At 42.0% G+C, this 13,009-nt stretch overlaps 1 protein-coding gene across 1 annotated transcript; it reads right to left on the reverse strand.

The window, feature by feature from the left end:
* Nucleotides 1–3,536: 3,536 nt before the first annotated feature.
* On the reverse strand, nucleotides 3,537–12,382 carry LOC119027333 (myozenin-2-like). Its single transcript, XM_037112443.1, has 6 exons — nucleotides 12,179–12,382; nucleotides 11,217–11,306; nucleotides 10,243–10,409; nucleotides 7,734–7,872; nucleotides 4,660–4,843; nucleotides 3,537–4,071 (listed from the first exon to the last, which is right to left on the reverse strand). The coding sequence occupies exons 2-6, from the start codon at nucleotides 11,296–11,298 to the stop codon at nucleotides 3,846–3,848; spliced, it is 798 nt and encodes a 265-aa protein (XP_036968338.1). The 5' UTR covers nucleotides 11,299–11,306; nucleotides 12,179–12,382; the 3' UTR covers nucleotides 3,537–3,845.
* Between the last annotated feature and the right edge of the window lie 627 nt (nucleotides 12,383–13,009).

Consider the following 13,009-nt stretch of genomic DNA (forward strand, 5'->3'; position numbering starts at 1 on the left):
AAGTTAAACACTTCCCTTCTTGACTGGTCAAGCCTAGAAACACACTGGTAAAACACTCCACTAAACCACTGAGGGTGAAGGACAGTGATGGAATGAACTTTACTTGAATATTTACATTTTCAGCTACTTTGTACTTCCACTCCACTACATTGTCAGGCAAATATTGTTCTTTATCGCCTGCACATTTTCTCCAGTGCAGATAGTTTGATGCTTCAGAGTCAAAAGTAGCACGTTTATTTTAAATTAATTCATTTTTATCACCAACCAGGTTAAAAAAAAACTGATTAATATTGAATCTGATAATCAAAGGCTGATAATCAGTCGAGCTGTAGTATAAAGCATGTACAATCACACATCTAAATATATGTTTTATTTACTTTTAACTTGGACTTTAGCAACTTTAGCAATGTGTATTAAATATCAGATACTTTATGTATTTTCTCTGTTACCATTTCCCTTTTACCAAAGTGTATTTCAACATTCTACCTTCATCTTCGCTCAAGTGTGACTGTTGAGTGCTTTTTACGACACTTGTAAAAAAAAAAAAGTAATAATGATAATAGTATGTATCACCAACAGAATACCAAAGGAGGTATTTATATTTATCATATGAAACTGTTAAGAAAAATATTTGACATGTTTGATTGTTTTAATTGGATTTTAATTTTTTTTTTTAAATGTGTCAGGTTTGGTCTATAGGTCAGACAAAACCAGCTTTGTAAAGGCGTCGCTTTGGGTTCTTGGTAACTGTGACAACACATCTCACTATTGTTAAATTTTTTTACAGGCCCAACAATAGATCAATGGAAAAAATGATCAGCAATCTATAATGACTGAATACTTTTTAGTTTTAGCCCTATACAAAATAGTTCCAAATGAGCTCTATCTCAACCAACTCCAACAGTAAAATCCTGCTTTTAAATGAAATGCATGAGTAATAATCTGATAATATTATATATACACTGAGCATTTCTACTTTTACTACTCAATAGTCAATTTTCCTGAAAATAACTGAGGTAACGTCTTGAATGCAGGATTCTTACTTATGTCTGAGTATTTTCACTGTGTATATTAATACCTCTACGTAAATAAAGGATTTGAATACTTCCTCGACTGCAGCTGCACATTTCACACCAAACCTGCAGTTACTAGAAGCAACTTAACGCTCTAAAAGGTCAAAGCACTTTTAATGTGTGGTCACCACCGGTGAAACAGCTCTTTTATGGCTTTAACCTCGTGGCATGTGGACTTAAACAGTCACTGATTACAGAGGAAGAACCTGATTATGTAAATGGAAAAAAGTAAAAGAGGAGGAAAAGGGCTGTGAGATATTTGACCTTCCTCCCAGCCTCAGGTTATCTTCAGTTATTCAAATATCTGTGTTGGTTAAGAAGCAGCAGAAAATGTGCAGAAGTCTTTAAAGGCACATTCATATTACAAATTGCTCTTATTCCCGTTAAACTTACTACATTAAAGCACATAAATAAGTGCACAAAAACATGTACTGTACTTGCTGCGCACATACACTATATTACCAAAAGTATTCGCTCACCCATTCAAATGATCAGAATCAGGTGTTCTAATCACTTGGCCTGGCCCCAGGTGTATAAATTCAAGCACTCAGGCATGCAGACTGTGAAACAAGACATTTGTGAAAGAATGGGCCGCTCTCAGGAGCTCAGTGAATTCCAGCGTGGAACTGTCATAGGATGCCACTTGTGCAACAAATCCAGTCGTGAAATTTCCTCGCTCCTAAATATTCCACAGTCAACTGTCAGCTCTATTATAACAAAATGGAAGCGTTTGGGAACAACAGCAACTCAGCCACGAAGTGGTAGGCCACGTAAAGTGACGGAGAGGGGTCAGCGGATGCTGAAGCGCATAGTGCAAAGAGGTCGTCGACTTTCTGCACAGTCAATTGCTAGAGAGCTACAAACTTCATGTGACCTTCAGATTAGCCCAAGTACAGTACGCAGAGAGCTTCATGGAATGGGTTTCCATGGCCGAGCAGCTGCAGCCAAGCCACACATCACCAAGTGCAATGCAAGGCGTCGGATGCAATGGTGTAAAGCACGCCGTCACTGGCCTCTAGAGCAGTGGAGACGCGTTCTCTGGAGTGATGAATCACGCTTTTCCATCTGGCAATCTGATGGACGAGTCTGGGTTTGGAGGTTGCCAGGAGAACGGTACATTTCAGATTGCATTGTGCCAACTGTGAAATTTGGTGGAGGAGGAATTATGGTATGGGGTTGTTTTTCAGGAGCTGGGCTTGGCCCCTTAGTTCCAGTGAAAGGAACATTGAATTCTTCAGGATACCAAAACATTTTGGACAATTCCATGCTCCCAACCTTGTGGGAACAGTTTGGAGCGGGCCCCTTCCTCTTCCAACATGACTGTGCACCAGTGCACAAAGCAAGGTCCATAAAGACGTGGATGACAGAGTCTGGTGTGGATGAACTTGACTGGCCTGCACAGAGTCCTGACCTGAACCCGATAGAACACCTTTGGGATGAATTAGAGCGGAGACTGAGAGCCAGGCCTTCTCGACCAACATCAGTGTGTGACCTCACCAATGCGCTTTTGGAAGAATGGTCAAAAATTCCTATAAACACTCTCCTCAACCTTGTGGACAGTCTTCCCAGAAGAGTTGAAGCTGTAATAGCTGCAAAAGGTGGACCGACATCATATTGAATTCTATGAGTTAGGAATGGGATGGCACTTCAGTTCATAGAATGAGTAAAGGCAGGTGAGCGAATACTTTTGGTAATATAGTGTATGTTAAACATGTACTAGGTTGTTAGCTTCATGATGCAGCATGCAAAAAGGTGTTGTTTTTTTTTTAATACCAGTTTATTACTCCACCATAATCAGTGAACGATGATGTATAAAAGACTTGAACTCAAAACATATCTAAAATTGTCTCTTGGAATTCAAGTCGAAATAATAAACCATTCTCTTCACTTAACCAAATATAAAACACAGTTAAATCACTGAACATCAACAGTGCATTTCGTATAAAAACCCGCTGGCAACTTTCAGTCAGTCACGTCTGTTTGCTTCGGCCCGTTATCTGGGAGATGAATTCCTAAGTGCTGGAGTAATAAACAGACGGACAGATAAGGAGCGGGCACAGCTCATCAAGCAGCTCTCCCATCAATCCCACTCCTTTGACTGGGCATCGCCAAAAGATGAGAGACACATCAGTCAAGCCACTCACGTCAGGGAGGCAGATTTGATTTGTCAGGCTGTGTAACCTTGAGGCACGTTACAGTGGCTCACATGTATCTTTGGCCTCTCGCACGATGCGATAAGTGATGGGTTTGCATATGAAGCATCATTCACTCAAGTGATCCTTCAGGCCAAGCTCAGGCCAGCTCACTGTGAAATGATTGCCAGGGGGCATGTTGTGGAATATGTTACAGATTTGCTCCCATGGCCACAAACAGAGGCGTGTCGAAATCCATATTTTCAGTGTCAGAAAAGTTGAATTCGAGCATAAGTTATTCAAAAACTGAAGAAATAAAACTTGGACTTGCTTAATTCTAGGTCATTTTATTGAGCAAAAACTTGTCTGCAAGATAAAATACTCTTATGCACATTAATATACAACAAACTCCATTTATTCCTGTGGCATCTCTGCACACTGGAAAGGATGATTAACTTATTTATTTTTTTAGTGCAGTGCAAAAGTTAACACCCCTGGAGAACCAAGGATGCTTCGCACAAGGTAACTTGAACCACCAACAGCCAGCAGAACGCTTTCTCTCACCCCGACTGAAACATTACCCCCGCTCACCATCACAACAACTAAGTAGACAGCATCTCTGTGTGACCTCATTACGGGTTCAAAGGTCGTCTGACTCAGGGATGAGCACAGGCTCATGGGAAATGGTAGGGAGGGGTGCTGGACCACCCGCTGAAATCCACCCCAGAGCGGCTCTGTTGAATGAGGGTCGATCTACTGCTGCGTTCGCCTGGAGCTCGGGGTAGTCCGGGAGCGGCTCCAGCTGGAGGCTCTTGATGGGGGCAGGTCTGGGTGCCTTGCTGAAGCCACCGAACGGGGTTGCCACCCTAGAAGCGAGGGAGTGACAGTGTTTTAAGAGTTGCTGTCGAGAGCTAATGAGAAAGAGGCTGCGGTGACATTTGAAGTGATGCAACTAATTAAAGCTAAGCAAAGACTTTTGACCAGGGGACGTATCCTGAGAGATATCAGCTTCAAGTGAGGAGAATACTTGTGTAACACAATGTCAGTTTTGAAATAACACAATACCACAATCTTCCTGTTATGATTGAAGAGTTGGAATAATAAGTGATAAAATATACCCCAGCTGAATTCAGTACACTCAGGGGGTTTTACTGTGACAGCCTGACATGTTCTGGTATGACCAGCAGCTAGCTTGCCATGGCTAATGTTAGAAAACTTTAGATATTTCTATAATCAAATGACATTAAAGGGCAGTTTTCTCACTAAATGAGTCTCCACCACTTGTGCTACTGTATTCCATGGTTTAACCTATACATAAATAATAAATACATCATCATAAGTGAGAATGAATAATAATAAAAAAACATTTAAGGCTCACTTAAAATAACAAATATTTACAGGTTCATTTCGTAGCCATCTGTACTGAATCAGTGACTTGCTCTCCACCTTGTTACCTGTTAAAACTCTTGTACCCTGGTAGGTCTGGTCGAGGCGCAGGTTCAGGCATGCTTGTGAGGAGAGTGTCAGCCAAGGCCGGGTCATTAATGATGGCCTGCTCCCAGGGTGAGTGGTAGGACTTTGGCACAGCTGTACTGTTGAACTTCTCTGGAGGGACGTCTTTCAAAGGACCCCCGTAACCTGGGTGAGTTTACAAAACAGACAGTGATTGAAAATAAAGAGCAGGCATTTTGTTTCTCCATTTTTTCTTTTTCTATTTTTTATTTTTTTTTGTCTCCAAAACTGCTTTGGTTTCATGGTTGGGGCATTCCCCCGACACAGGGTTTGGTAATGAAGTGAAACTGAACCAAATTCAAAATTATTTTCCTACACAGCAACAAGCGAACATTTTGTCCAAATACAGCTGGTCCTTCTCTTTCATGTCATTTTTTTTGTGTGTGTGTGTGTCAAACAATCACAGAGCAGTCAGCTGGTGATGAGTAAGCTTTGGTAGGAGTGCATGCACTTCGCTGATGTCTCATCATATGATTTCTGGGTAGTTAAGTTTAAAAATGACTGCAATCTTTTTTATGCAACTTTGATTTCTAACACTGAACTAAGTTGAAGTGGAGAACTGAATGTTCCCGCTGCAACAATTTCGACATCCCTCAGGCCAGCATACTTTAACTAAACTCAAAAAATGAATCAGTAAATTTAAAAAAGTAGCAGAAATACATATTTTGTATTAATATGAGTGTGCAACATTGCAATAGCTCTGACGGTTTTCTTCTTTAGCTCTTTATGCCTTGTTAAAGTTCACAGCAAAACAAATCAGGAGGCAGCTGCCCTGTGTGTGTGTGTGTGTGCGTGCGTGTGTGTGTGTGTGTGTGTGTGTGTGTGTGTGTGTGTGTGCGTGCGTGCGTGCGCGCCTGCATGTATGTCTCCCCGCGTAGCCTGTGTGTGTTGATGGGAGAGGCCTATCCAAAGCACTATCCTTCAAACACGGCGCTTCACTCAGGGGGGCTCGCAAGCTCAGGCATTACATAACACGGGGCGTCGTGTCACATCCTAACCTCTCACAATGAACAATCCCCCTTCCTGAGTTTATGTTTTGCCCTGAGGAGGAAGAAGGAGAGACCAAACAGACCTGTGGTGAAGTTTAGAGATTTTTTTTTTTTGGGGAGCGGGAATCTATTACAAAACATTGTGTTCTCGTGGTCGGACATCTGGCTGAGTTGATATTTTTGTGGGGAAAGGATTGTCACACGCCCAGCTGCTACGTGTGTCGATGAAAACGGGATCCCAAAAAGCCTTTAAAGGACAGAGAGAAAGACAGGCAGGGTGAATTTTACTCATTAAGGGGTTTTAATAGTTTCCAGCCCTCTCACTGAAGTTACATGTGGAGGAACAAGTGGTAGGAGGGTGAAGTGGCTGAGACATCCACGGTCACAAGACACTTCGCCATCAACGTGATCAAAACCACGCATCTCTAAACTGACAGATGAAGTGTACTTCAGTGGGTCGAGAACATTTCAATAGGATGTCAGTAACATATTTAAAACCTCACCTGGATTAGCTTGAAACGCAACGTCACAAAACTGGAAACAGGCAGTTTTTTCTGACACCACGAAGAGTTGAATTGTTAGAGACACTTGGTTCTTACAGGAGAGCAATGCTACAAACACATAATGCTGTTTTAGTGATATATTTTCGAGTATAGTTTTGGTACTTTTACCGGCGTACAGGATCAGAGTACCATTTCCACCGCCTCACTGTCTATAACTTTAAAGGGTAACGCCACCAATTGCACAGATTTAAGTGTGTTTACAGTGCCTGGCACCTACATTACCCACAGTGCATATTAACCACTTAGTGACATCACTGGAGGTCATTTATCAGATCACATGCAGCTTCTCCTGGAGCCACGAAAGGCTTCATACCACTTTTTTTCAGCTTAAATGGCACAAAAATTATTCAAATGCACATAAAAGAACATTTTCAAAACTTTTAACAGCTCTTGCATGATGCATCTTATTGTTATTCATCATTTGATGTGCTTTGAGTCTGCATTTTCAGCATAATATCAGCCAATTATAATCGTATTAAAGCTCTTTTACAATCCAAATCTTCACTGTAGATAGTCATAGCACGGTTGAAACATTTTTACCAGTGCGGGGAGACAGAACATGCACCCCTGGGTGGATGAGTGTGCTATTTTAAGAGGTCTTACCATTTGATACCTAATGCACTTTGGCCTGATTTCAGTTACAGCTGGAGTGACTTCATTGAGACACTGAGGGGCGGTGCCTGGTCCGGGGGTACAGAAATAACACCCCACCCTGGTGTAGTCGTATACTCATCCCTAAATGAGTATTGGTTTTGTGTCAACTGGGCAGAATTGAAAGACGAGGGAGGATGTTGAGCACAAGGCCGATGGTATCAGTGGCACTAGAGGCAAACAGGAAGCACTTCCCGTGGGTGAAAATCAACATTTTTTTTAAAAGATGGTCAAAGCTGATTGGGGGGTAAAAAAAAACAAAAAAAAACAGGTGAATGAGAGAAATACGGGGGATGTGGAGGCGTGGACATGAAACAATGGAGCGGGATGAAGACAGAAAGAGAAAGAAAGGAGACGAGCAGAGAGGGAGGGAGAATAGGAACGTGTAATCATATTCTGCCTGAGGAGAACAGATTCCAGGCACGAAGAAGAAAATGTTTTTCCTCCATGATCAAAGCCTGCGTGAGTACAAACAATGAGGAGCGGTTGAATCCTTATCAAAACACGACACATCCAGCGCTTTGTGGAGAGAGCACATCCACACGGCCCGGCCACCAGTTCTCATGAGCTGCACTCTGCATTCATGGCAGAATTGTGCCAAACTTTACCAAAACTTCCCAAGATTTAACAGTGACAATTACAGATTAAAAACATGTCTCATGACTGGACTCTTTCAGCGATGGTGTTTTGCGATGAAAGCCAGCCCTTGTGTATAGCTGCAGTAAAAAGAGTTGGTGACTGAGTTGTGGACAACTGGTTTGGTTGTTCTGGCCCTTGAACCGTACTGCTGTTCCAGTACATTGTGTTACCTACCAGGGGCGATGCACTCTGGATTTGGCACCATCCTTGTGTCTGGCGAGTCAGATGATACTTGAGGTGGTTGGTCGACACCCAAGTTGTTCTCAACGCTTTGGCTGTCCGGAGCATTCTCAGTTTGAGAAACCACTGTGCTCTGAAAGAATAATGGAGGAGGTGAGGTGAGCTTTACAGGAGAGTAAAAACGCTATCATGTATCTTGTTGACACGTGGAAATTCTTAACGCAACTTTATTATGTGGATATTTTCATTTTTCATTCATTTTAAAACATCTGAAAATGTGGAATTCACAATTTTTTGTGCCATGTTTGGTTGGCTGGGTGATTCCCTGTACTTTTCACTTAAACATAATTCTTTGAGGCCTTGTTAACATGAACATATTGATCATCACAGTTTTAAGGACTTTTTCGACCATGCTGGCTTCAAAAAAGACAACTGTGGACTAACTCCATCTGCTGAGGAGAACTGTGTGATAAAATCCAAAAAGCTCAGCAACACAGAGGAGAGAAGCTCTTGAAGTGTTCAGACAAATGTGAAATTTAACAACTGCTTTTCTGTTTCAACTGAGAAAACTCAAACTGCTGAGGGAGACCATGAAATACAACAGAAACAAGCTTTAGTGGACATTATGGTGAGGTCAATTATCATCATCAGCTGTCTCATGGCACACTGGACTTTTTTTTTTTTGACAGATGACAAAACTAATCGACTATTAATATTTTTCTGGTGTTTTGGTAATCGGTGCAGATTCTCGGTGAAACCCAACCTTCCACTTTTTCGAGTTGACTCACAAACTACAACAGCAAGAAGCAGATAAACTATCTGCACAGCATTGTGTTGTGGGCTGGAGAGAAATGTTTTTTGCAGTGCATTTGCTCAAGCACCCAGTTTTCATCCCTCTGAAAGATATTTAGGATGATTTACTCCCAGACTTCCTCAGGAAATGTTGACAACTTGAAACAAAATCCCTTCGTTGCCCCGAGCAATAAACAAACCAGAGATACGTGAGTCTTTCTCACTTCAAAGACGAGCGGAAAGACTTCCCTGGAGCATAATTATTATTTTATCTCTGGACTTCTTGAGGGCGATGAAAAGTACACAAGGGCACCACAAAACTAAATGAAGGAGGGTATAACTAGTGTTGGTAATTAATCAGATATAACAAAGAGAAACTTAGTTAGTCTGGATTTAATTTACTGAGAGCTTCAGTACATAAATAGTTTTATGTGTGCCCAGGTCAGGCTCAGATAAGTACTGCTGGGGTAAGAAAATGCTGACTTGGCACACTGCCCATCCTCACACAAAGGGACATTAATAAAGCTACTTATGACCATCTGGAATACTTTCATGACCACTAGTCTGCGCCGCGCCATGTCTGTAGCACGAGTCAAATAAACACTTCAAGTGCTTAATCTTTCCCACGTATACTTTTTCAGGATGTAAGGTATTGTGTGAATGTTTTTCATGTGATGGAGGGCAAAGATGTGGAGAGAATGGATGACTGCACATGAAGAGAACACACTCTGGCAGCCTGACAGTGTTACAATAAGCCCTTCATCAAAGTGTGTTTAAGGGTTCAGTCTACTTAAAGGTATCTTTACTTTTTAAAATAACTGCTTGACATTTTGCGGAATGTGATAACTTTCTTCTTGCTGACAATTAGATGTGAAGAGTGATATTACCACTGACTGGTCTGAAAGTAAAAGCCAGTAGCTTTTTTTTTTTTTTTTTTTGAATTGCCAGCAGATTGTATGTAAGCTTATGAGAAAACGACCTGACTTTTCACTTGACTCATTACCTCAGTGAACGGTTTTGTCATGAGTTTATGGTCTCAACCACTAGCTTCAAGACATTTTCGCTTCAGCATGATGTCGATTATGTAAATTATGGTTCAATTTAAAGTAATATAGACGATGAAGCAGTATCAGTTTAGGGCGTCACTACCTTGTGATTGACAAGTCACTACCATGACATGTCCTCGGGTTCTCAGGCAGATCCAGTCTGGGCATCCTCCCTAGCTCTGCAAACATGGCTCTCTCCACTATTTATATATACTGCATACATGTGGTGCCCTTCTTTTAATTTTTTGTTACCCTGTCCCTCAAACATGCTGACTCCAGCACTGGAGCTCCAGCAAGAATACCCTCATCAAATCCATACTCAGATGGAAGTGTAAAACTGACAAGACGTGGTTTTATGGGAGGCTATGTGCAGCATTAGCACACACCTCTGACAAATTCAAGTAAGTCAGTGGTCCTGGTCAAGGAACAGACTAGTCCAGCACATAGTCACATAATACACTGTTAAGCCACAGCTGTAAATCCAGCCTTTATGCCAAGATAAGCTAACCGCCTCCCTCTGGTCTAGCTCCATAAATAACATACAGTTTTCCAAATATGTCTAACTACATCCAATGAAACTATTCAAACAGAATTGATTTTTTTTCCTCTCCAGTGCATGTGTACATTCATCCATGTGTGATGATTCCATCACAGCGGCTGCTTACATTGAGCTGCTTGTTGTTTGCATTCTGGATGCTTTCAAACGTGTATTTTTCAGAGCGTTTCTGGCGCATCTTGAAGAGACGGGAGCCGCGGTTCGAGGCATAGGACAGCTCATCCAGCATGATGTCCTTGGGCACACTCACTTTCTTCCCAAGATCCATCTCCACATCTAGACACAAGGAGACAAACAAACTAGTTAAAGCTCTTGTGTATACTTGTAAATTGCTCTGATTTCTGACAAAGACTAAATCACCGAAATCGAACCTCATTGAACATAAATTATATATTCACACAGAAAAAAAAGACCTGCTGTAGAAAAAAGCCCTCCACATGGATTGCTGACTTGGTATTTGTGCCAATATGATGAATGAGGAATTATCTTCCCTCGTAATCCACTCATGTCCAGTGCTTGTTTTGCGGTTAGCGCCGCTTGCTAGCTACTGCATGCTGATCATGGTGAGGTCACAGGCCTATATCCAAGTGTGAGATGCATAATTTGCCAGAATATCTTTCAGCTGTCAGTAGCCTTCAGAGCCTCCCTATCCTAGCTACACAGTTGTCCTCGCCCTGAAAATAGTTCAAAGGACAACGACAAAGGGATTAGTTTCTTTGGCCCATAAAAGTATTCATTTGCTTATTTATAGTCAGCGTCATAGAAGGGAGGGTTGGCAACTGCCATGAATGGCCCATCTATAAAGTGAATGTGGCACAGTCCAGTGCATGTGTGTGCTGGGCAGGGTGAGCCAGTGTTTACTGTAGAAATGAGTGTCTGAGATTCAAGTGCGTACTGTAAGTGATGGTGTTAAATCCGTGTCTAAGTTTATATGTGTGATCAAAAGAGAATGCGAAGGGGTGAAAGGAGCAAGGAGTGAGGAGGGGGAGACAAGGTGAGAGGGAAAGAGAAGCGAAGAAAGCGAGAGAGGGAGGTCAGAGAGATCAGAAAAACAAGGAAGTGACGGGGATATAATGCAGCTACCTTCCAGAGTCTGAACCTCCCTGCAGATTGCTGCCGCCTGCATTTTCCTCTCCCTGGTCGTCATGGTTGAGAACTGTGACATGGCTGCCCCTGAGGAGTCATGAGGCAAAAAGTCACAGGAGACAGTGCACATCAGTGCAACCTGTTAAAATGTACGACACAAAAGCAAGACAACACGGCCATATGTTGGCCATCGATTGCAGCGTCCACACTTCACACAAAGACCCACCGAAGCAGACAGAATTTATTGGGGCAGTGAAAAGGGCAAAGTTAGCACATCCCTTTAAATAACCTTGGGCTGTTAAACGCCAAGCACATGCTCTTCAGACGTGGCAACCAGCTGTGTCAGGGGTCTGGGAATCAATATGTTTGAAATTACCCAAGTGGGCTGAAAGGACACAGATACAGAACATGGTGCTGTCACAGCAAACAAGTGAGACAGGGAATGAAATAGCACAGTGGAAAGTTTACACCACGGTGTCAGTGGACACAGCACAAATGTTTCATTCCGATCCAAAGTACCGCTCGCCAAGTTTCTGACTGGTACAAAGATGTACTTCATTGCGAATGCTGCATGAATCTTCACCATGCAAATCACTTTGTGAAAGTTAACACAGTGTCATTTAATCTTTAACAGATCAACTTAACAATCCTCTTATCTGACATGTGTATTTCTGCAATGTATATTAGGCAAAATAATAGAATGTGTTGTATAATTGCAGCTGTTACATCAGGATATGTGTTGCAAAAAAATCAAGTTTCAATACAAAAAAGGAGACGCATTTCAAAAAAACATAAAAATAATATGAAATTCAACTGTATCACAAAGCAGGCTCTGTGGATGACCGGGGAATGAAGGGAGAACAACTGTAGGTGGTGCTGAAAATCATGCTTGATTCAAAGTGCAAGTGTCACGTTAGAACTAGACAGCACACCTGTGGAGAGCCCCTGCGATGTCTTACCTGTCCTGAAGGACCCTCAGGGTGGAGTCTCCTGCTGTGCTGTCTCCTCAGGGTAGGAAGTCAGAAAGATGAGAGGGTCAGTCTGGGTAGTTCGACCCGTGTGGGTGCTCACGCGCCCCGACACTGGGGCTTGTCGTGGGTGGAGGGGGCTGCGGCCTGACCAGAGCGACTGAATGAGTGGGTGGGTGTCATTTTGTCTGTTGTCATTGGTATTTAGTTCACAAGCGGAGGGGAGACTAAATTTAGAGCGCTGCCACTACTGCTGGCTTTTTCCTACATCTCTCTCTCTCTCTCTCTCTCTCTCTCTCTCTCTGACTAAGAATATATATCCACATTTATGACGCCTGAATAATCTTGTGATTAAAAGAGTCTTAAAGCTAAATGGGGAGAAAAAAGTTAACCAACTGTAATGGAAATATAGCTGAACAACAATTAATCTAACAGATAAAAAGTTGAAATCATAGACCAAAAGTGATCGAGAAATGGTTGAAGCATTTACAGGGTAAATAGTTAAAATAGGCTAAAACTAGCCCAAGCTGATGGAAATAATCAAATGTAGCTAGAGGTGGGGACTGAACAGTTAAAATATGTTGACCAGTTGAAACAGATAGCTAAAAGTAGCATTGGAAAAAGGACTGAAATAGCTAAAAGATTATGGATAAGTAAGGGATAAATGGTTGAAATAGCTACAAATAATGTGAAATGGTTGAAACCGACATCAATAGCCTACAATTCATGGATGAACAGGTGATAGGCTAAAGGCTAAATGTAGCCTAGCTTAAATTAATGGCTATACATGTCTAGGAGTATAAATAGTTGAAGCACTATGCT

Source organism: Acanthopagrus latus, chromosome 10 (genome assembly GCF_904848185.1).
Source record: "Acanthopagrus latus isolate v.2019 chromosome 10, fAcaLat1.1, whole genome shotgun sequence".
NCBI classification, from domain to species: domain Eukaryota; kingdom Metazoa; phylum Chordata; class Actinopteri; order Spariformes; family Sparidae; genus Acanthopagrus; species Acanthopagrus latus.